Here is a 22,855-nt window from a genome sequence, read left to right as displayed (position 1 = left end):
CTGTTGCTTTAGAAATGGTATCCTATAATTCATATATTCAACTTTTTTATTTGATACTTTGTTTATCTTTTAAGGGTCCAAAACAGACCTGTATTAAGCGCGTAGCATCGTATTTGAAAGGGGGAGGGAAAAAAAATTACTTACCTGAAAAGAGAAAAAAAGTTGCCCAAAGTCGAAAATATCCCAATTCGTGTGTAAGTGTGTGTGTGTGTGGGGGGGGGGGTGTTTAGATAAACTTTTTTCAGTGTCAATTGTCAATAACTTTCAGTACTAATTCTAATATTACATTTTCCGTACATCACTAAAAGTGGTGTGTGGGGGGGGGGGGGGGCAACCAGGCTTTTAATAACCATTGACCCCCCCCCCCCTGTTGCTACACCCCTGTAGTATATAGTTTTGCAATGTCGGTTTGGAAGAGATCCATTTCGACGTCCGTAACCATAAACAGCCATTTGTTAGCTGTTGAGAGGTATGTAAATGATCAGGAATTAAAGTTGAATGTATGATTAATTATTCAAAACCATTTAATTTTATTTACAAAGCTGGGAAAAGTATAAAATACACGAAATAAATACCTAAAGTAGCGACTATAAATCGAAGGTTTTTACAACGCTCTCTGCTCTATCTGTCCGTATTTTCTCAACCAGAGAACTACAATTCTGCAGCTAGTTTTATCAGAAACTTTGTCAACCAAATTAACCCTGGAAGGTTCATAGTTTTTGTCCGTTTTACATCTTGAAGAGGAATGGCAATCAGTGTGTTTTCTTTTATAGTGCACAACTGTGTTCAATAAAGGTTCTTCTATTTGCTGGTCACAGTTTCGCAATGCCAAATGACAGTGAGTTGCTACTTACTCGATTTTGCCTTTAAGATGTTCTGATAAGGTTTCGCGCCTTTGAATATGCTGGTCCGCTGGAGACTTTTTTCGATTTATTTTTATTGGTTTAACCTTTGTCAGGAACCATTTTGATTGATAATTTTTCCTTTGTTTTTCACCAATTAATTGATTGACAAATCTCAATCGTCAATGTGTACTTTTACATCTTACAACTTGTTCATCAAGAAATTAAAGTAATAAATTCTTTCGGTTCAAATCTTTCAATGTTTTTGAGAGACATGGTCATCTTGTTTGTTGACGTGTTCACATTTTACAAAACGATGTGATTTTATTCATGACACAGATTCCATATGACCAGTAACGTGAGTGATTATTAATAAATTCTTTATATATTTAAGATCATGTAATGTGCAAATGTAAATGCAGTCAATGTGTACTTACTCCAAAGTAAAAATGTTGAATGATTATTGATTTTTCAGTCAAAAACTGATCAATGGTCAAGAGTCATGTCTTGCCCTGACCCAAGGTCATTTTTTTGCAATATGAAGGTTTCTTCTCTAATAGAAAAATTGTTAATTTTTATGTCATGTCCACAACTTTAGTGTGACGACATTTATAGTGACACTACATTTAAATGATTTATAATTATATAATTTAAAAAAATATATATAGACCGATGTGAAGGAATTCTCATTTGTCTGCTTGCATAAATATTGGAAATTCTAAATCAATGGGACCTTTTCTGTTGTGTTGCCACCATGGTAGAGCTGATTGGCAAAACAACAGAAAGGGGATCCAGATAGAAAGATTAGTGGCACTGTGATGTCAAGAGTTCTTGACATAGGTTCCAACATCTAAAAGTTGTCAGACAAGAACCATATCATTAAGTTAAACATTTCGAATTCGTTGTATAATCTTCAAAAAGAACACAGATTTCTGTCTTGAATTGTCTTCAAAAGTAATCAGATATCTACTAAAATGTTTCAATTACATGTTTTCTCAAAATCAAGGAAACCATAAAGGTGTAGAAAAAAAGTCTATCAGCATTGTCCTTGCACCCATATCAAACATCCAATATAGGCTACTTGGGATTTCAAGAGACTGAAGAGGGAGTGATGAACGTGGATGGATGGGGGTTATTTAAGGTCTGTTTCGTCATCAGAATGAATGAAGTCAGAGTCAGTCTTTGTGCTTGGACGAGTTGATTTCCTCCGGAGGTGTGAAAGACGACTGGCCTTCTGTGTAGTTCTTTCAAAAATCAGTACATCATAATGTTATTTAATAATCTAAGCGATATTCGTAGAGACTAAAATTTATAGTCCGGTCTCTAAAAAATAATATTATTCGCCAAACAATATTTTTTGGCAAAAGGGTAGTACCACAGTTAACATGATAAAAAGAATCGTAGATGTCGGTCCAGTTCCTTTGATGTCATATAGTGTGTGTAACACGTGAGCTTGCATAGAAATCGACGATGAATATTTATATAATATATATATATATATATTATATATTTATATTCGTTTCAAAAGGTTAGCAGTGGAGGTTTTCAGAAGTTTTTTTTCGTGTTTAATAGAATTTTAAACTCTTTTAAAAGTAAAATAAAGTGTTAAAATTTTTTTTTTGTTTGCTGCATATGTACATATCACACAACTATTTATCAATCATCTTGCTGTCAAATGTTGCAAAGAGAAAATCGACAATGATGGCCGAAAGAAGAACACATGATGAGTTGGAAATTTAACTGGTTATTTGACAGAGGTGTCACCCATTAAGACTTCAGGTACTGGCACGACAAGGTACCGCTAATCTAAACTTCTAGAACTCACATTAGAAGACTAGTTTCTCGCCCGAGAAACACGGTGAATACATGCGTACTTCGCAACAACTGACGCCAGTAAAGCTTTCAAATGTCCAACTCAGATAAGGAAGGAATGGTAATATTGAAATAACAACTAACAGGAACACGAACCTAAAAATTTCTACCTCAAAGTTGGTCTTTAAGAAACTAATCCTTTAAGTCAGCAAAGATAATGCAAATTAAACCTTTTCCAATTTCAACTTCTTTCAGTACCAATTCTAATACTACATTTTCGGTACATCACTAAAAGTGAGAGGGCCAACTAGGCTTTCAATTAACATTTCCTATATATAGTAAGTAAAGTTGGGAAAAAATGGGACCCCCCCCCCGTTGCTACGCCCCTGTAAAGCAAACTTTAACTTTTTGAGTATTATACATAATTAGTATTATACTATGAAAAATAATTATCAAATTTCTTTCAAAAGTTAACCTATATTTATTGTATTAATGGCAGATGAAGAGAAATTGAAATTCATCATCAACATCCCCTGTGTTATATATATAACAAATTCTTTTTTCTTTTAACAAATAATCTGTGGTTATAGAAGAATGCCTTTCATTTTCTATGGCAAGGGTATGAGCACTTACTCTCGATCTGCTTATAATTGATCTTTGAGGTTGTAAACGTCACATTTTTTGTTTCGCCATTAACTTGTGTGTGCGGTTTTTGGTGTAAAACTTTGCGTTCATGTTTTCCAAGTTAATACTAATATCTTGTTTATCATTTCTACCAAAGAATCAAGTTCATCACGTTGGAAACAATAAGTATATCTTGCTGGCGTTTTCGATTTTCTTGTGTCCGCCGTGTTAGTTGGGGAAGGTGACACGGTCTCAAATGGAAAAATAATTTGCTTTTTTCACAGTTTTGATATATAGAATACTCCAACAACAAAATACTTACTGCATGACAATTTCACAAAATAATTTATATTTTCAGCTTACAAAAGTCCAAAATGTAATTTATCCCCCCCCCCCAAAAAAAAAGCCGAGAGTTGATTTTCCACGTGCTACTTCTTTCGAACCGGATCGGGATTATGCTTGAACAACTCGGTTCATCTTATCACTTGTACATGTAAAGAATACCTGTACAAAATACATATGGTACAATCTACATTAGATACATCATAATCAATCTAAGTCTTCAAAGACAAGACTCTCAAATACTCAAACACCGGGCATCCGCGTATATTTTTAAACCATCCACCAGCCTCTGTACTAATTTAAGAGCCATGAGCATTTTGCTTTGTAATTAAGAAGTAAGCGGGTAATTTTAAATGGAACACCTTAAAAATCTCATGTCCAGTGTCGCAAAAGATGGCGACTCAAAAAGGATTCCCCACTACTTGATGACAAAAAACCTTATGCTGAGTACATCTAAATTTGAAGTAATGGGGAAATGTTCAAATGTCTTAAAATCTCGAAGGGATTAAAAGCAAATGATCTTCAAGAGCATAATAAAAGAAAAGAAACACTGGACGTCTCAGGAAGCTGAATCACGATTTCAAAACTATTTGTAAGGAGTATGTTAACAATTTTTAATTGAACCAAACCGAATCTACAAATGACAAGAGGCCCATGGGCCTTATAGGTCACCTGAGCATTATTCAACAACTTTCTAGTGATGAAATTTGATCCATGTTTTAAGCCAGATGCTATAGCATTTACAATTTGGTCATCATAACTATACACTTAACAGTTCCTTAGTTTGGTTGCTTAATACCCATAGGCAAGGTAGAGGAACAAAAAATGCATTTCAACAAATTAGTAATATTCAGCAATAATCAGTTGTGCCACTACCACACATGAACCCTTTACTCTTAGGCCTAGATCCACACATTGCACAATTTTTGGAAAGGCATCCTTGCTTTTCAAAAATATTTGATAAATACCAAGGAGCACATTTCAAACAATTCATTCATTTTTAGTATATAAGTACAGCCCCCCCCCCCCCCATGGTACAACTGACCCTGGGGTCTTGAAATTTACAATTCTTGAAGATAAGGTCCCTTGCTCATAACTATATAGGTAGTTCATCTGCTAAAAGTCTAGGAGCAAAGGTATGACGCGGCGCCGCGATCGAGAATCGAACCCGGGCCTCCCGATCACGAAGCGAACGCTCTACCACTAGGCTACCGTGACCGGCTCATAAATGAAGCCCTGACAAAACGACGAATGGGCCTCTTAATAAGCACAAAGAAACTGCTCAAAGACCAACTTGTCGAGTCAGTGTGGACGTATGATGGAAAAATCATCGCGAAAACCCATAGCAGGAAAAGATGGACGCGATATTCGGACATCAAAAAATTAGAGGGCAACATTATGCGCGGCCCTCAAACCTCTACTTAATCTGCGACAGTGTTCAAATAGATACTTGTTATTCACGTCGCGGCCATTTTGAAACGAGAACGAGGCTGACAGCGCAAACATGGAGGTGCGTAAAATGAAACTTAATGAATGGAGCCGAAATCTAAGTCTTGTTCTTTGCGTTTCGCAGAATAAAATTGATGAATGGGCCAACAGCATAGCTCGCATACCAAGAGAGAAACAAATCAAGGGCTATTCTAATTTCATCGAAGGATACATACACAACGTAGAAGGTTTGTGATCTATTGTTTATCTATCATATATTTAGTGTGATCTTTCTGCAAGCCATTTCTTGATTGTACACACTCAGGAGTGAGCAATTATCATCGGTACCATTTCCAGACAATATGCTCCTATAAATCTCCATAATCTTACTAGTTTGCAGCAGTCCAAGACTTATTTACTTCCAAAAACGATCGTATTTTTCCTAATCCGAATTTCCTCCAATCATATGTTTAAGGTAAATAAAGGCAGATATCTCAATAACATGATAAAAGTATTTACGATCACTCAATCAACTTAAAGATGAGTGATATGTGAAGTTATAACATAAGATGTATTTCCAGTGTATTTAATAATTTTAAGATGAAAGAAAATGATTTCACCTTGTTTTAGATGACTTAAGGTAAGGTTTGCGTCTCCCTCCAACTTTTATTTTTTTTAATATGCACACATGCTATATATCAATTTATTCAGGGAGATAAGCTTCATCATTTAATATGATTTTCAAAGATATTGCCCGTCCCATTTTTTTAGTAAAAGACGCCAAATTTAACGTATTTCATATTCCACCTAAAATATTATTTTCATTGAAAAAATTAATTTATTTTATAAATTATCAAACTTTTTAAACTAAAATGACCTGAATAAGTATAATTCATGCTTCTATTATTTAAACTTTTAATTTTCCGTTATCAAAAATGTGAAAATTTGGGTAAAAAAGAAGATTTTTAAATTTTTCTTGATTAAGTGAAACCGTTGCCATGGCAACAAAAATATAAAAATCAACGTTTTACATATCTAACGATTCCACCAAAATCCATGGAGTTATTAATTTGATCATTTTCATTAATTTGAACTAAAAAAATAAGCATGTCCCCAATATTATTTCCATGAAACAGGGGCTATATTATGGGTTCGGAACATGAAATTCAGGCTTTTTCTACGCTTTTAATGACAACATTTATATCACCTTGTCATAGTGAACGTTAAAGACTAAATGTTATTTTTGATATTGTTTTTAGGCATAAATTGGCCAAAAATATTCAAAATAAAACTCTTCCTGTGCTACAAGATAGTTTAAAAATTTATTCCATGGAAGAACTCGAGTATTTATGGAAATCTTTACATCTGAATATTCTGATGAAATTGTCCATGAATTACACTGCAAAACCTTCAGAAGTACATGTATATGTATATAAACATACTTCAGAACATGTTGCAACTAAACCAATTAAAAGCCTAAGAATTTGACATGCTGATTTAGTTATTCCAACATGTAGTAACTTCTAGACACCTTTGTAGCAAAATATCTTTATTCAGTTATGGCTGGTGACTGTCATAGTACATGTATGCCATTTTTTGAGTTAAATGTTGTAAGCATTGCATCCAGGAAGCTGCTGTTTTTATAATTAAATGATTTCTTTACTTGAAATAGCAGAAATGCTATCTTTAAAGTAATGTTTGTTTGCCCTGTCTTGACTCAGGGTAAAATTGTTGGGTCGGTAGGTGAGAAAATCTTCTTCAACATTTTTTTTAGGGGGGATAAGAGGAATAAAAAGAAAAAAAAAACACTGCCCTGCATTGAAAAAAAGTTTTCAGTCTGGTCATTTTAGTCAGTCGGTCTGGTGAGGTCGACAACCAAACATTTTTTAAAGATGGCCTATTTCTACACTTCATGGACATTAGCTCAATCATTGGATTAGGTAGTCTGAGAATCTAAATTGAAATATCAGACAGAACAAAATAAAGATGAATTCTAAGTGACATCAATTCATACTTAAATGAGTTTACAGAGTACTTCTGATTTCAGAGAAAAGGCAAATTCTGCAAAATGACATTACACTGTCATAAATATTTGTCAAGAACAGGGAAAAAGAAACAATGCTACAGTGATAGATAAATCTCCTTGATATCCATGAAATAATAATTTAAATGTAACAAAATTTTCTCCTTTTTAAAATCATAATACAGAAAAAAAATAAAAGATTTTAAATGTAAACAATTTCAAAATAAACTACATGTATTTGTGAAAGTTTTTAATTTTAGTAGAGTACTAAATTGGTCTTATCATTCCTACTTAAATAACAACCTTACAATTTCCAAGTTTCATGTTTTAAACTTAATTGTTCATGTATTAATTTCCTTGCAATTTTACCCTTTTAAGAAACTTGTTACATGTAAGTATAGACAAAAGCAACCTTCAATTAATACCTATGATGTATTCATTTATTTTACTGAAAACAAATTCAAAGATGACCAACAGAGTATGCACTGCAATCATCACACACACATATTTTCTAAATATATGGAAAACAGCATGTATATTTTAGATAAGGATGTTGTTAAAAATTTAATTTTCTTCTATAATCTATAGACATATAAAAATATGCATTGGGTATAACAAGTCAGAAGTTCTTCTCCAAATCTCAATTGATTTTGCCATGTCTGGTTCAACATTTTAGCTTGATCCAATCAGATCCATCCAACTTTCTTTAATATTCTTGAGCTGATATGGGATGACCTCTACTTTGATTGATGGCACAGATCTTTTAAGGAAACACTAAAGTACTTTTTATTTGTTCTTATCTATTCCAATTAATGACCCATGATCTGAAATCATATATGTGTTCATTTTTACAATAACATTTAAGGAATTGCATTTTTGGGAATTGCATAAGGAATTGCACTGAGTTTCATTCACTCAATGAAATGAATAAATTTCCAATATAATAAATGAAGAATCAATATGAAATTATTGTAAAATTTACAGATTGAATTAGTGAAATGCAAATGCTTGATCAAGAAATTTTCTTATCATGCACATTTATATGTATCTCTTTTTTATTAATTACAAAATGAGATATTAAATAAAATCAAACCTCATTTAAAAAAGTAACTTGAACAATTGAATAGATCTACCTGTTCAAATAATGTTACAAATATTAGGCCTAAAAAGCAAGGATTTTATTTTTCATATTTAATTTCTTGAATGAATGCATTTTTATTTTTTGGCAATGTTGGGATATTAGTCACATCCTGACATCTTTGTATGTTTATTTCATCATCGTTTTTAAATCCGTAGTCAGTAGATCATTCATAATTTTCAGTAAAAATGAATAGGCCTAGTTAAATAATTACCTGATGAAAATACTATCAACAATCAAACTGTCAACATCATCGTTGGACATGGTCAAATGCATCGTGACTTTTCTTCCCTGTTCGGACTGCAAAATACTTTACAGGATACTCTCAGGTCTTTTCTTTTTTCTTTCCAATTCTCACTTAAAATTTCAGTGTAGTGGTGAAGCGAGAAACACACGACAGCACAATGACTTTCTCCTGATCGGAATAGCCGTGCAACTTGCCTCGTTCCATATCGAAAATAAACAAGTCCTCCTTTATTGGTTCATCCACATGTATCACGCTAATCTAAAAGGCTTCTCAAATTCCTATGCTTTGAATTGTTATAAGACTTTCTCCTGAAAACGTCCTTTGTTTTTAGTCCTCACTCCTCACAATAAGTGACAACAAACATCATTCAAGTAGGACAGAGGAAATTCGTTTCCGAGATGCTTAGCATAGCTGGTTTAAATTCAACTGTTTCAAACGCTTTGGTGATTCACAAGAGTTATCTCCCTGTAAGCGCAAACCTTACCTTAATGGCACTTGTGCAGTGCACAGAAATCCGAAAAAAATTACTTAAATTCCTTTTGTTTATCTATCATAATTGTTAATTAATACTTGATTCAATTTTACAAGTGAGAATTAAACTTTGATTTTAAAAAGATTTAGTTTTAACCCTGACTATTTTTTTTCAATGATGATCTTTTTTTTTTTAAATTTTGATTGTAATTAAATTACCCCCCACCCCCACCCCCGGAATTTGGATAAGTGACTTTGTTGCTGCCACACAAGGACGAATACTTCTTTTTTTTTCAATTGCAAACCCCTGACACTTATAATACACTTATAAACCCCTGACACTTATAATACTCATAAACTGTGATTGTTAGATCTAAACACTCTAGACTGTATACATTAGAAAAATCAATGATCATGCAGTAATAATCAGTATGTTTTCATCGCTCAATCAATCAATATACAGATATATACATAACTAGTAATCTATTTGGAGGAAATTTTATGTTTCAACTTTTAAATAAAGTCCAGGCTGTTGGGAAGACGATTTTTATCAGGTCAAAAGCATATCCATCCATGAGGAAAAACAACCTACCTTATACTCAAATGGTTTGATGGTGTTCAGTGTTTATAGTTGTTTGAACTTATGTTTACTTTGTCCGTTTTTTTTTTCTCTGGAATTTCATTTAGCATTACGATATTTATTTATGAACACATATATACATGTATTAACACTATTAATATAATGTTTGATCTGAATAAATAGTGACATATAAACTGTAATGATTGATTTGTTTTAAAATGACTGTTTCATTATATAGCTATATAAAATCAATTGATGTAAATATATATAAATACATGTATATATACCAACATAAAAACTATGTCAAAATTTGATTACTGATTGATCGTTAATTGATTGGTTGATGCAGGGAAGTATATACTAATACTTAAAATACTTAGTATATGCATCCCTGATTGATTTATGTGCAGAAGGATATGGAAATAACGAACAGTATTTCAATCTGCATTGTTAACATTCATAGCAATCCCTGACATTTCAAGACGTCTAGCATTTAATTAAAGACTGATTCTATCAATTGGAAAAATTGAGTCGGTGTACTAATTAGTATAAAATTACAGACTTACAGTCATTTAGTAAACTTTTACAGACATTTTACTTTTATTTTTTAAATATTAAAAAATCTTAATATAAAAACAGGAAATACATATTGTTTTCATTGAAAATTACTTATTAAGAAGTATTTTATATCATATGACAGAATCCAATATTACAAATCAATTCATATATAACCAGGTGAAAATATCAGCAGATGCCTCTACAATCATTGGTTCAGAAAAGCAGGGAGTGGACACTGCAGCCATTCTTTAGGTCTTCTCTACCTGGTATCGCATTACCAGAAGCTTGGACTTGCAGGTTTGTACAAAACTTAAGCTCATAATATTTCAGTACAATGAAAGTCACGCATTGTAGAGTTTACAATAACAGTATTTAATATGAATCTATAACATTAATGTTACACTTTTACAGCTGTTCCACCAGTCCAGAGCAGGACATCACTGCCACAGACATGGCATATTCCAAGTAGAGTGGAAGGACTTGCTCCGAAATCTGTGGATAAATCAAACCACAACAGTGTCCCCCAAAAAGAAAAAGAGGGTCACTGAAGGCATTTTGCCCAACATTTACTGCCCTAGCTGTTGAGAAACCCATTTCATCTGACTTTTCTCAGCAGTTGATGCTGAACTTGAAATCTGTTGGAAGTGATGCACAGGTAAGCCATTTTTTTTAAGTTTTAAAATCATAAATCACTTGTGCCATGTAACTGCATAGATTTTTATAATTAGAAAAGATTTGTGTTATTTAAAGAGGTAACAATTTTAGCAAAAGTTTATAAAATTACAGTACAATACATGTATTTTGAAAAATATTGCTTCCAGATTTCTCAAATCCAAAAACATAATGACAGCTCAGATGAAATTCGGCATAGAAAATGAGCCAGTTGCTGCCAAAATCTATAGTGAGATAACGGGCAATAGTGTGTATCTGTGTGGGTTTGTGATAAACCCTAGCGCTCCATATCTCGGCACATCACCAGATAGAAAAGTGTTTGATCCAAATGCAACTCCAGAGTATGGACTCCTTGAAATAAAATGTCCAAGCAAACACTCGTTCACAGAGTGTAAATATCTTGTACAAAACAAGAACAATTATTCATTTAAACTGAGGACCAGTCGTGGTTACTATTTCCAGATCATTGGTCAAATGGCACTAACTGGACTGAAATGGTGTGACTTTTTTGTTAAGTGTAGAGATGACTTTCACATGGAAAGAATATCTTTTGATCAGGACAAATGGGATTCAATGAAGTCTTCTTTGGATAAATTCTATTTTGAGGGAATGCTTCCACAAATATGTCACAAGGATTAAACAGTGAAAGCAGCATGTATATTGTGTGGGAATGTTATTCGACATGAATCCGAACAAAAACATCCATGTAAAACATGTATTTTCTGTTAGTGTAGAAAAATTTTATATGTATAATTGTAGTACTTAGTAATATTATTTATTAAATGTGTCACACTTATCATAATATTATAATTAATTGTAACGTAGTCTATATAAACTGATTGTGAACACATGAATCCATTTACAGATTATATAAAATATATTCATTTTTATGTTATAACAATTCAGCAGTTAGTTTAAAATCAATTTTCACTATGTAGGATCAATGCAAATCTATTATTTTTTCATTAAAATTGTTTGCATTTTTTAAAATGTAAAATTCATTTGTAGAATCCTTGATTTGAAGATAAATTATAACAATTTTTCCCCCCATTGTATACATGGAATACAGAAACTTTATGAATAACTTTTGTAAATATGACACACATTCACATGTATTCTTTTATTAAATCTTTAATTTTTAATAATACATTTCAGAACAATAAACAAATATAAATGTTTTTTGTCTTTGTATGAGTCAGTTTGAAATATAAAATATTTTACATACATCACTGTTCATCATGTACATGATCAGGTTTTCAATATTTATCAGGTTTTGAATAATTGATTTAAGGACCCTCTCTACACAGTGCAAAAACATTTTTGGACATTTAGAAAAATTAATTGCATAAAGGAGTTAATATGGTGCTTATCTATCTAATTTTCAATGTATGGTGCATGGTATTTACCCCCGGGAAAAATGTTCAAAGACAACACAGGATCAGTGAATAGATATTGCTGTTAATTAGGCTGCATTTCATTTCCGGAATTTTGAGCAATTATAAACTCTTCATTTCCGACATTTTTTTTGTTTTCATTTCCGACATTTTTCAGATATTACCTTTAGTAACATATTTGAAGACTTTACCTATGAAAAATTTAAAGGAATACAAATAATAAATAAATCGTTGAAATCCAAGTTCTGAGGTTTTATAGATTTAAACGACTGTGAAAATGGCAAATGCAAGCAACTAGGCTACCTAAATTAAATTGCAAGTGATTGACTCAATGTTAACTATGCGCAGATATAAAGCAGATAAAGTTATGTGTAGAGCAATGAAATAAATGCGTTATCAATCGGAATAAACGTTAACACTCGATTAGAATATCTCAAGTGTCTTTGACATAAGTTTGGTGCTGTCACTGATATTTATTTTAGTGCACATCAAATGAGGGGAAAGGGTTGTATGTTGTATGCTCATTGAACTTTTAACTCAGACTAAGTGCATGTATGTATATATGTATAATAATATAATTTTAATCAATATTTTGCAATAAATACTTTTAAAATTTCATTTTTCACTGACTATATATTGAGGAAAACATTAAATTGCAGCACAGGTAAATTCCGGAGCTGAAAACAAAATTATGTCAGAAATGAAATAAAAAAATGTCAGAAATGCTATGCAGATTTCCGGAAATGAAATGCAGCGGTTAATTAGTTTAATAAAAAAAATACATGTAAACAACACATTCAGTTAATTTAGCATGGCCTTTTAAAATGTTAAGAATACTTGAATTGATTACAAATATGAAATTGAGTAATATTGTGTAAATTTGTATTTTTTTGAATTTACTTCTATGGGCAGAGAGTACACTCTAACTGCAGAAAAATACCTTAGAATCAGAACTCTTAAGTGTGCAGTATAAATAGGGTTCTTAATTATTGATTTGCAAAAATGCTAATGCATGTAAACTCAAAAGATATGAATATAATTAAACACATTACATTTTAACACATATCTAGCAATGTTTTAAAATAATGCCCCCCGAAAATTTGTCAAAATAACACACACGGTCCATATCTGGTTGATTGATGGTGCCAGATTCAGGGGAATAACTCCGTCAAAGATGTGGTACTCCTTTATCCTTCTGATCGCCCGCTTAACATGAATTCGCAGACGTGCGATTTCATGGGTTGTAGAAACCTCATTTCTGGAAAACTTCCCTTTTGCTCCTAAGAAAGGAGGAATGACTAGGCCAGCATTTTTGGCTTGAAGTAGGTCAGATATTAAAAATCCCTTGTCTGCCATGACATCATCATATTCTTCAAGCAGATCTAGTATTCCCGATCTGGCTGTGATATCTTTGTCAGAAATCCCTCCAGTGTATAGAGAACTAACAAACAAAACAGTTCCACACGGTGTAATACCAACAAGACCCTTGAATGTGGTGTGGCTTTTGTAGTTCGAGTAAATCTGTGAGTTCAGAACCTTTGAGCTAGGGGTCTGTACTTTTATTTCTGTGCAGTCAAGTATCACACGGGTAAATTGGTATGTAAGTCTAAAACTCTCTGGCATGTTCCTATTTACTGCAGTTCTTGAAGGCCGTAGAGGCAAACTGCCAAGCATAGCATACAGGTAGTTTGACCATGTGATCAAAATTCTGCTTACAGATGTTTGTGACATACAAAATCTGACCGCTAGATCTTGTTCGGGGAAGCCTTGTCTAATTCTACAGAGGAAGACAAAGAACTCGTCAATCAGGGACAGATGATGACTTTCCAAACTAAAAGTTATTTTTTTTACTTTTTCTAAATCTGCTCCCTGTCTCTGCATCCGAGTCCATCGAATCATTGTCATAGCTGTTGGTTTGAGAGCACTAAATACAGCTGTCAATGTTTGGTAATCTTTGAATCCTGTGTAGAAATTAATCATGTTGTCGTCATTGTGAAATCGTTCTAATCCAAACTTTGCTTCTTTTAGAGCTATGTTCTCCTGCTCAAGTTGCTTCAGTTCTGCTTGCGCTGATTCAAGTTTTGAAGAATCCGATTCCTGTTGTACAACATAGTCATTGTCAAATGTTGCCAGTGGAATTTGTACACAATCATGTTCATTACTCGCAGATGTTGATGCCATAACATTTTCACCATCACCCTTTTCAATCTTGACTCTGAAATAAAAAAAAACCCACACAATATTCATCAAGTTGTATTTAAGCATGATTATGAATATATATATTCAGGCATTTTGAAAGTATACATGCATACACAGTACCAGTGTACAGATTTTATCTGCTAATTACATGTTGAGAAAATTTGGAAATGATAATTTATTAAATTATTTAATTTTCAATTTTTATTTCTAAATATATTCTGTAAAAATCAAACTGAGAAATTTCCTTCTGAATAATAACATGAAAAAAAGTTTTATCGACTTATTATTGTAAATTAAAAAAAAATTAGGTGCTTGTGAAAACCTAACTAATCTACACAAACTTTAAATCATAATACAAGATAATTATACTGTATTACATAATATTTAATGAATAATCAATATGATTTGAAAGGGTCATAGGCCTAAAATAGAAATTTGTTTGCTTGCAGTTGCTTAATAACCTACTGAAAATGCACCTGACCCTAAGGTGTCTTAGTTTCCACTCCAGTGATAAGTCTAAATTGGGTTGAAAATAGTTCATTTTGGAGGTCAGATGTAAATATATTTGGCAGGAGAAACAAAATACATGGTTATTGTCCATGTTGTCTTGAAATATAAGCGATATTTGGGCTCGGGTCGAAAACGTGTTCGTCAAGTCTTGCCTTCTGTCAAGTTTTCTTACCCTCGCCCAAATATTGCTTATATTTGAAGACAGTAACCATGTATTTTATATATCTAACAAAGACTTGAAAAATACAATCTTTTTTCAACAACAAAAAACCCATTTACTTACCCACTCTAGAAATTATGGGTCGACAACTGCAAACAATGAATTTTTTTATGCTTGCCTTATATATACTACAGAGTTGTAATTCTATAAGAAAATTCATTATAGATCTATCATTTAATTTGAAAAATGCCTCTAGAACTAATTCTGCACCTACATACCTGTCCATACAAAGTTACAAACAGGATTTTACATAAATTCATTTATACAAAACTTACACTGATCTGCGCTGTGGTCCCAAGCGCTTTGCAGGTGTCTTTGTCCTAGCAAATTTTGTTGGTACAGCACCAAGGATAAGTTTTATCTTTCCTGCAAGTGTTTTATTTATGTCCGCATCTTCAAAATGTGCAGAACACACAAGGCCATTATTTGTTATCTGAATACAGAAAATAAAATTCATTAAGCACACATGCAAATAGCTTAACCTAGCACTTATTTATTTCCATAAAAATGTATGTCTAACATGTGTATTTGAGTGTCTAACTGGCCCTACCCCTTCCAAAGTCAGTTTACAATGTGTATATATATGTATCTATCAGGTCCAGCACAATATGTCTAGTTCCTTGGCATTGGTGGTGATGAAGCCCTCTTCCCTGTTGTGGTAGTCTTGTTTTATGAAACGAATGGCTTTACGTTGGACACGCTCGAGCTTATCTATGACCTGTTTCTGAAATGGGTCCCAGACTATTTATCCATATTCAAGTGTTGATCGCACCATGGAGACGTAGGCTGTTATAGTATTATATTATAGTATATAGCTTTATCAATTAAGCTTATATACCTTTATAGGGGTATTGTGCTGGACCTGTCTATATCTGACCACTGTTATCTTCATGATGTATTTGTCTTTAATTTCGCCGTATCGTGGTTATGTGCATTTTACATTGTATTGTAAGTTTTGTAACTCTGCAATGCATTATGCATGTGCAGTAGGCGTGTACACATGATCAGATTTTGTAGATTTTATTTACTATTAATAAATTCACCGCATCGTATATAATAAATTATAATAGCACATATTTCTTCAACTAAAAGAAACCTCCTTCGTGGTTGTCATGTTTGTTTATTTGCAATAACCAACATGAATGATTGAAAAGTACTGATGTAGGCCTACACTAGTATAGATGCAAATGGATGCTTTACCTGGAAATTTCGCCCTATGTCACGGCGAATTTTGACAATCCATTGTTTTCTCAATTCCCTATCACTTGGAAAGCGATGGAACGACAAGAGGTTCTTCTCGTCATAACGGGAATCATTCGTACAAAGAGGTACGCAACAATGGTACGCGGACATTTTGTTTGCGCTGAGAGCCTCGTTTTAAAACCGGAAGTTGTCAAACGTGAATAAGAAGTATATAAGACAACGTTGTGTCACACATACCTTTCTTATCAATTGGATATCTGGACTCCGTCTTTCATAGAATAGTTTCAAAGACTATTGTGCAATATCCTAAATGTATTATTTTTAGTAAGGGTTTTTCCCATACTAGGGTAAATACTTTTCTATAAATAGATGTTTACCTAAACACTTTATTTTTGTATGGCTTAATACACCAAATCACATATTGTACCTTTTTGTAAATGTGTTCTTACGTTTTCATACTCAGTTTACTGATACTCTTGTGTTTACAAGTCAAATTTGTGTTTTTTGTATATATATTTTTCGTTCAGTACGTATTCATTTCTTATGCGTTTTGTCTTATTCCAACCATACCGGTTTCATTTTAACTTTTATATACAGCATATCCGATGTGTGAATCCATGCCATCCAAATCAAATACTTCTATAATGATTTTTGACACAAATGATTAAGGTGATTATAACTATTTTAGGATGTCATGGATAAACTATCAGTTAGATTGTTGTGTATGTTTAAATCTACATTTTCGTCGTATTATCATATATTTATTCTGTTAATGTTAGGGTGCATAGAGACCAATCCTGGCCCCAGTTTCATAAAAAATAGCCATAGTAGCAAACTTTAAAGTATAGTTCATAACAATGTTTGTAACAAAATTAGATATCATAACTTCAGAATTATCAGCATATGATATTATTACCCTTAGTGAAATACATTTAGATAATAGCATAAGTAATGAAAATATCTCAATAGAAGGATTTCACCCACCTATTCGAAAGGATAGAAATAGGCATGGCTGTGGTGTTGCTATATACATCTCGGACCAATTAGCATACTATCTTCGAATGGATTTGTTAACCGATGTACTAGAAATTCTTTGGTCAGAAATACAAAATGGCAACAAAAAATTTTAATAGCTGTACTTTATAGGCCCCCATCTTCACTGGTTAGCTATTGGGACTTATTTAGCTCAAACTTGGAAAAGGCACTTGAATGTAATCTCCCAATATTCCTACTAGGAGATTTTAATGTTAATGTTTTGTCAAATCAAAGTAGCAGTTTCAAACTAATACTACAAAAATTAAATTTAACAAATATTATTCATTGTCAGCTAAGAAATAATGCTAGTAGTTTAAATGTTGATTTACTGAAAGGTTATATAAGTGATAGCTCAAAATGTGAAAATTGTGATTTTCATATGGAAAATGCATATCATTTTTTCTTTGAATGCCCATGTTATGTTGAGCAAAGAAACACTCTTTTTCACTGTATATCTAGTATAGACCTGCAAAATCCTATTCCAATTTCCCAAAATCTTTTATTATTTGGTGATAGTAGTATTTCATATGCAAAAATATGAAATTATTTGATTGTGTTCACAAATATATATCATCAACCTAAAGGTTTCATAAATGAAGTGTAACAATGTAATACTTATTCCAGATTAAGTCTTAAATTAAATACACATTCATTGTATGTTTATAAATTGCTGTAGTTCTCGTTTTTTAAAAAGTTTTTTTTTTCAGTTCATTTCCACATTTATAAACCGGTAATTATTTGTTGTTGTTTTTTTCTTTCTTACTTATGTATCTTTCTTTCCCCTATGTTCTATTTAAATTTGTGTCAGTTATATATCTCTTTGGTCATATATAAACCTTTTACTATATGTGTATTAATTAACCTTGTACCTTTGGAGAGGGCTCATATAGGCTATGCCTGCTGCCCAATCCAATTATGTATTTTACATAATAAAATATGTTCAAATCAAAAACATTCAATGGCCTGAATGATCTACAAAATGGTGGTCCAACTCATTCAGAATGTTTTAATTTGGAAAGTGTCTCTTATGCAAAATGAAATGAAACTAAAATGCAAAAAAATACAAAAAACTCTTAATATGTTATACAATCATGTGTACTTTCAGAAAATCTTTCAAGATGCTGTATTATAAATCATCTACTGTTACTTTTTTAGCATTACTTCATGCATTTTCATGAAGAAACGTAAATAATATTATTGCATTTTTTTTTTACAAATAAGCAAGAATATTCATGAATGCTAATGGTTCATGAATTTTATTCATTCATGAACATTCCTGAAAAATCATCAAATTATTCATGAATAGTTCATGAAGATGCAAATCATCAAACTATTCATGAATAGTTCATGAAGATGCAATGAACTTATTATTGGACATTCTTGAAATGACGAATCTTCATGAATTACTCATGAAAAAAAGAATATTCATGAATATTCATCAATTTTCTTTCATGGATAAAAATTTCATGATTTGAAAATGTCCAATAATAAGTTAGTGACTCGAAAGATGTTTAGTCTTACTGTCTTTTTAGTTCCCTCAGGTGACCATTTGTTACCTGTTGCTGCATAGTTTCCGGATATGATGAAGACTCTCCATGGTTATCTAGATAACAGCCGTTTCTTTCAGTCAGACTTTCCACAGGGTAACGTGTAGATGGAATCACGTTTTCTTGTCTGTTACTGTCTCTACTATCTGTTGCTACATAGTTTCCGAATATGATGAAGACTCTCCATGGTTGTCCAGATAACCGCCGTTTCTTTCAGTCAGACTTTCCATTGGGTAGCTATAGCGTGCAGATACATGCAGGTCACTAACACTGCATTTTATTTTGGAGATTACGTCGATATTTTGGCACTAAACGAGGTACTGTGTCAAGCAATGATATATGATTGATGCTGACTAGTTACTTTTCTGAGATATATTTTGTAGTAAGTAGTATATTAATGTTCCAATAGTGTTAACTAAAAAAATAATAATCATTCAAGCTCAATAATTGTATTGATGATGTTGGTAATAATTACGACGAAACATATACATTAGGAACACCTTTTAGTGACCTTGAACTTTTGAGAAAAATGTCATTATAAAGGGGACCGACTATAGTTTTATTGTTTTAAAACTACTATAGCGACACTTTTCATTTTTATAACTTCAGAAAGGGCTGCAATGGACGGAATTGGTTCTATGTCTCCAGATTTCAAAGTCCATATGTTGGTTTTATATGTTTGTCCCTCCTTAAAGTCTTTACGGTCTCCATTTTGTAATTCTTCTGATGACATAAATAGATTGTTTAAATAAGAAGAACCAGGATATGGTGAAACTCAGTGATAGTGTTAGTATGCAGTATGTACACAGTAGCCATAACACAAACAAATATCAGGCTAAAAACAGTTTTAGGGTCAATGAATGATAATGAAATTACAAAACTCGCTACATTCTGCTTTTAATGATGCAGAAGTATAAAGATTAAATCTTAGATAATGTAATTGAAATTATATGAAAAATTCAAAGAAACGCACACAATTAAAAAAAAACAAACTATTATGATTCTCTGTCCATTTCTTCACCAAACTCTAATGAATTTGAGTGTCTGTACAGTTCTAATTCAACAATATAATGAGCCAAAATGTCTTTTTAATTTACTGTAGCTAATTGATGTGCAGTACAAGTAAATGATTTGTGAACTGCAATATATTATATGCAATATATTAAAAGATTTTAAATTTTACAATTCTTCCTGTTACCATCAACAGGTAGCAGCCATTTAAGGATAAATAACACAAACAACGATAAATGGTTTCATGAATTCTCTGCATGGTCGATTAGTAATGTTTATTGTATTGGTCTTTGTCCGGAATTATTTATTATTTGAAATGTGAAGAATGACACCACAGTTTGCTCCATTTTGAAGCTACTATGATAAGTAATAGGTAAGCATTAACAATAGGGAAATTGATCATGTTGATTTATAATTAGCTATAGGATGAATTAATCAATGATCAATCCTTACAAGTGTTTATATAGAAAATATCAGTGTCTGTAAGCATGGTAAGGTATTGTGAAGTTTGTTTAATATTTAAGAATCTGATAATTGACAATAAATTTTAGTGTTCAGGGACACTTGCACCAAAAGTGGTGGATATAGTAGTTTACCATATTTTACTCCTTGGCAGTGCATGTAATAAAGTTTTCAAATGAGCTTCTTGTTATGTTTTATATTTTTTTTCGTCCAGAGGCTTAGAGGATGATTATTTCATACATACATGTATATGATAAAATCTGAAGTAAATGATATGGATTAGGATTTAAAAATTTTAACACTGCATGTTTTTTTTTTTTCAATTTCATTAACTATACACATCAACATTATTCTAAAGGAATGCATACCCTGTCCACTGTTCCTTTTAAGGAAAACCTTGTGCCCTTCTGCTTTGTTTTGATGGTAGCAATATCTTCCAGTGGAGGTCTTGTGAACTGCTGTTTTGTCTGCAGACTGATTTGTTCAGTGGCAGTGTCAAAGACCTGCACCATGAAGAAAAATATTATTGGGGTTTTCAAGCCATTGACAAACAGATTTAAATTTTGCTTATATGAATACAAATATGGCATGATAGTTCAAGCATTAATTATAGGACCTGCAGACAGAAAAGAAATCTGTGGATAAAATACGAGTTTGAGGTAAAATCGGAAAATTTAAGAAATATAGTTCCAAATTCTTCAGATAAATAATAAGATGTAATAAGCTATATTTCCATTAGTTAACTCTTCAGAATTATAGTCAGTTTGGCCGTCTGAGTGGGACAGCATTGCATTGCAAACAATACAAACACGTGACAAGACATGCCAGAATCATTTTAATTTAAAATGTTAATTGGCTTTTTCATTCAGCTAGGTGACATGTGAATTGAACTGAATGCTGGTAAAGGGAAATCTATCAAAGTAATTTTATGAATACGTGTATTTAGTTAGTTGATGGCAAAATAAGCAGAGTAAAAGAAATGAATATACTAGTAAGTAGAAGTATTTCAGTATTGGAGTAGTCAGAAAGGCGGAATCCCCAATCTTGCCTCATGGCATACTCTCTGACAATGAGTGATCTGTTGATGGAGGATTTCACTTCTCAGGCATGCAGGTACTGGAAGTTAGTAGTCTTTGCTAAAACATAGGTAATTCCATAAGACTTTCCATCTTGAGTTGACCTCTCCTTTGTGGGTATAGTCAAACTTCATCATCTAAAACTCAATGGGACCGAAGAGAGAAACTACATAATGACTATGGTTTCAAGATATTAATGGTAAAATACATAAAAAAGACGTCAAAAAACTTAAAGATGTATGGTACCAAAGGTACAGAATTTGAGATATCGAAGTTTAACTTAAGCATTTAAACATGTCATGAAAAGGGAACTTACATTTAAAATCATCTCATTCTGTTTAACAATGCTTACATAAGCATGAGAGCCAGGTGTTTACTGCAAAACTGTGTCCTTACAACAAAACAAACTGATTGTAAGTAATTGGCACTGTTATACCACTTATTAAATGATCATAGAATTGTTATAGTTACATACTTCAAACTTTTAAAATAATCCAACCGGAGTGTCTTTAAGTTTTTTTTTTCAATCAAATATTACAGTGGAGTCGCCAATTCCGGGGTCGTCTCCAATTCCGGGTCACTCGCGTGTATTTAATGCCTAGTGTTAAAATTTAAGCGCAAAAAACTTAATGAATACGCTAGTCATGAAGAACTGGTCTTTCTGTATGTAATTAATAAAAAAAAATCGTATATAAACTTGAAGACAGCATCCAACAATCGAAATTCTGAAACGCACGCATTAAAGACTTGAATGTTTCTGCTGTGGTGACGGGCTTTTTTCGTATTTGTTCGCTGCAGAAACATCCAGAAGACCCGTAGCTCCTTCGATACTAGCCAGGGTAATTTTAAAGGGAATTTGAATGCTTCCAGCCATCCTTCCCAGTATCTGTTGCAGGACGGATGTAAATACATGGAGAATTAGAGTCAAACGACCTAACTGATCCATGTATTTAGATCCGAGAGGACTCCTAATGGATTCCATGTCTTCTGCACTATCCTCCTCATCGCTGCTGTCTACAACCATGGCCGAAGACTGTTCAAGCACGCCGAGCGTACTTTTTTCTCTATCTCATCAAGGACCTATATACTAACGGGATAGGCAACTCCTTCATCGCCATGTTTATTTACCAAAAACATCAGGCAAGACACTACAAGTTTTTCAATTTACGTTTATTCCCAGTAAACAGGGTGTTTTCTGATTATTATCATTTATTCCTTTTATATATTGGAATTGATTTATTGAAAAATTTTAAAGCATAATAATATAATAATTTAAATATAAAGAAAATAAACACCGAAATCGCCGATTTCTCGGAAATATGGCGGATCAGGGCATGTGCTGATTTTGCATAAAACAATATTACTTCTAAGATAAGGAGTTTAATATGTGCTAAAAACAAATCTTGGATGATTTTTTGACAGATGTTTAAAGGATTTGATCTCAAACAGGTGATAGCGATA

The 22,855-nt window shown here is 32.5% G+C and overlaps 1 protein-coding gene across 1 annotated transcript; it reads right to left on the bottom strand.

The window, feature by feature from the left end:
• Positions 1–13,208: 13,208 nt before the first annotated feature.
• LOC134250050 (uncharacterized) lies at positions 13,209–22,418 on the bottom strand. Its single transcript, XM_062732409.1, has 4 exons — positions 22,305–22,418; positions 20,687–20,821; positions 15,336–15,493; positions 13,209–14,346 (listed from the first exon to the last, which is right to left on the bottom strand). The coding sequence occupies exons 1-4, from the start codon at positions 22,416–22,418 to the stop codon at positions 13,209–13,211; spliced, it is 1,545 nt and encodes a 514-aa protein (XP_062588393.1).
• Between the last annotated feature and the right edge of the window lie 437 nt (positions 22,419–22,855).

This window comes from Saccostrea cucullata, unplaced genomic scaffold (assembly GCF_032062105.1).
Source record: "Saccostrea cucullata isolate Sc308-1 unplaced genomic scaffold, CSIRO_AGI_Scuc_v1 ctg7655, whole genome shotgun sequence".
Lineage (NCBI taxonomy): Eukaryota > Metazoa > Mollusca > Bivalvia > Ostreida > Ostreidae > Saccostrea > Saccostrea cuccullata.
This window is presented reverse-complemented; position numbering and strand designations above follow the sequence as displayed.

Coding starts and splice junctions, on each gene's coding strand:
- LOC134250050 (XM_062732409.1), bottom strand. CDS start 22,418: ATGGTTGTAGACAGCAGCGATGAGGAGGATAGTGCAGAAGACATGGAA. Junction 20,822..22,304: donor GTTTGACTCTAATTCTCCAT/GTATTTACATCC, acceptor TTCATGGTGCAG/GTCTTTGACACTGCCACTGA. Junction 14,347..15,335: donor GGACCACAGCGCAGATCAGT/GTAAGTTTTGTA, acceptor TTTTTATTTCAG/AGTCAAGATTGAAAAGGGTG.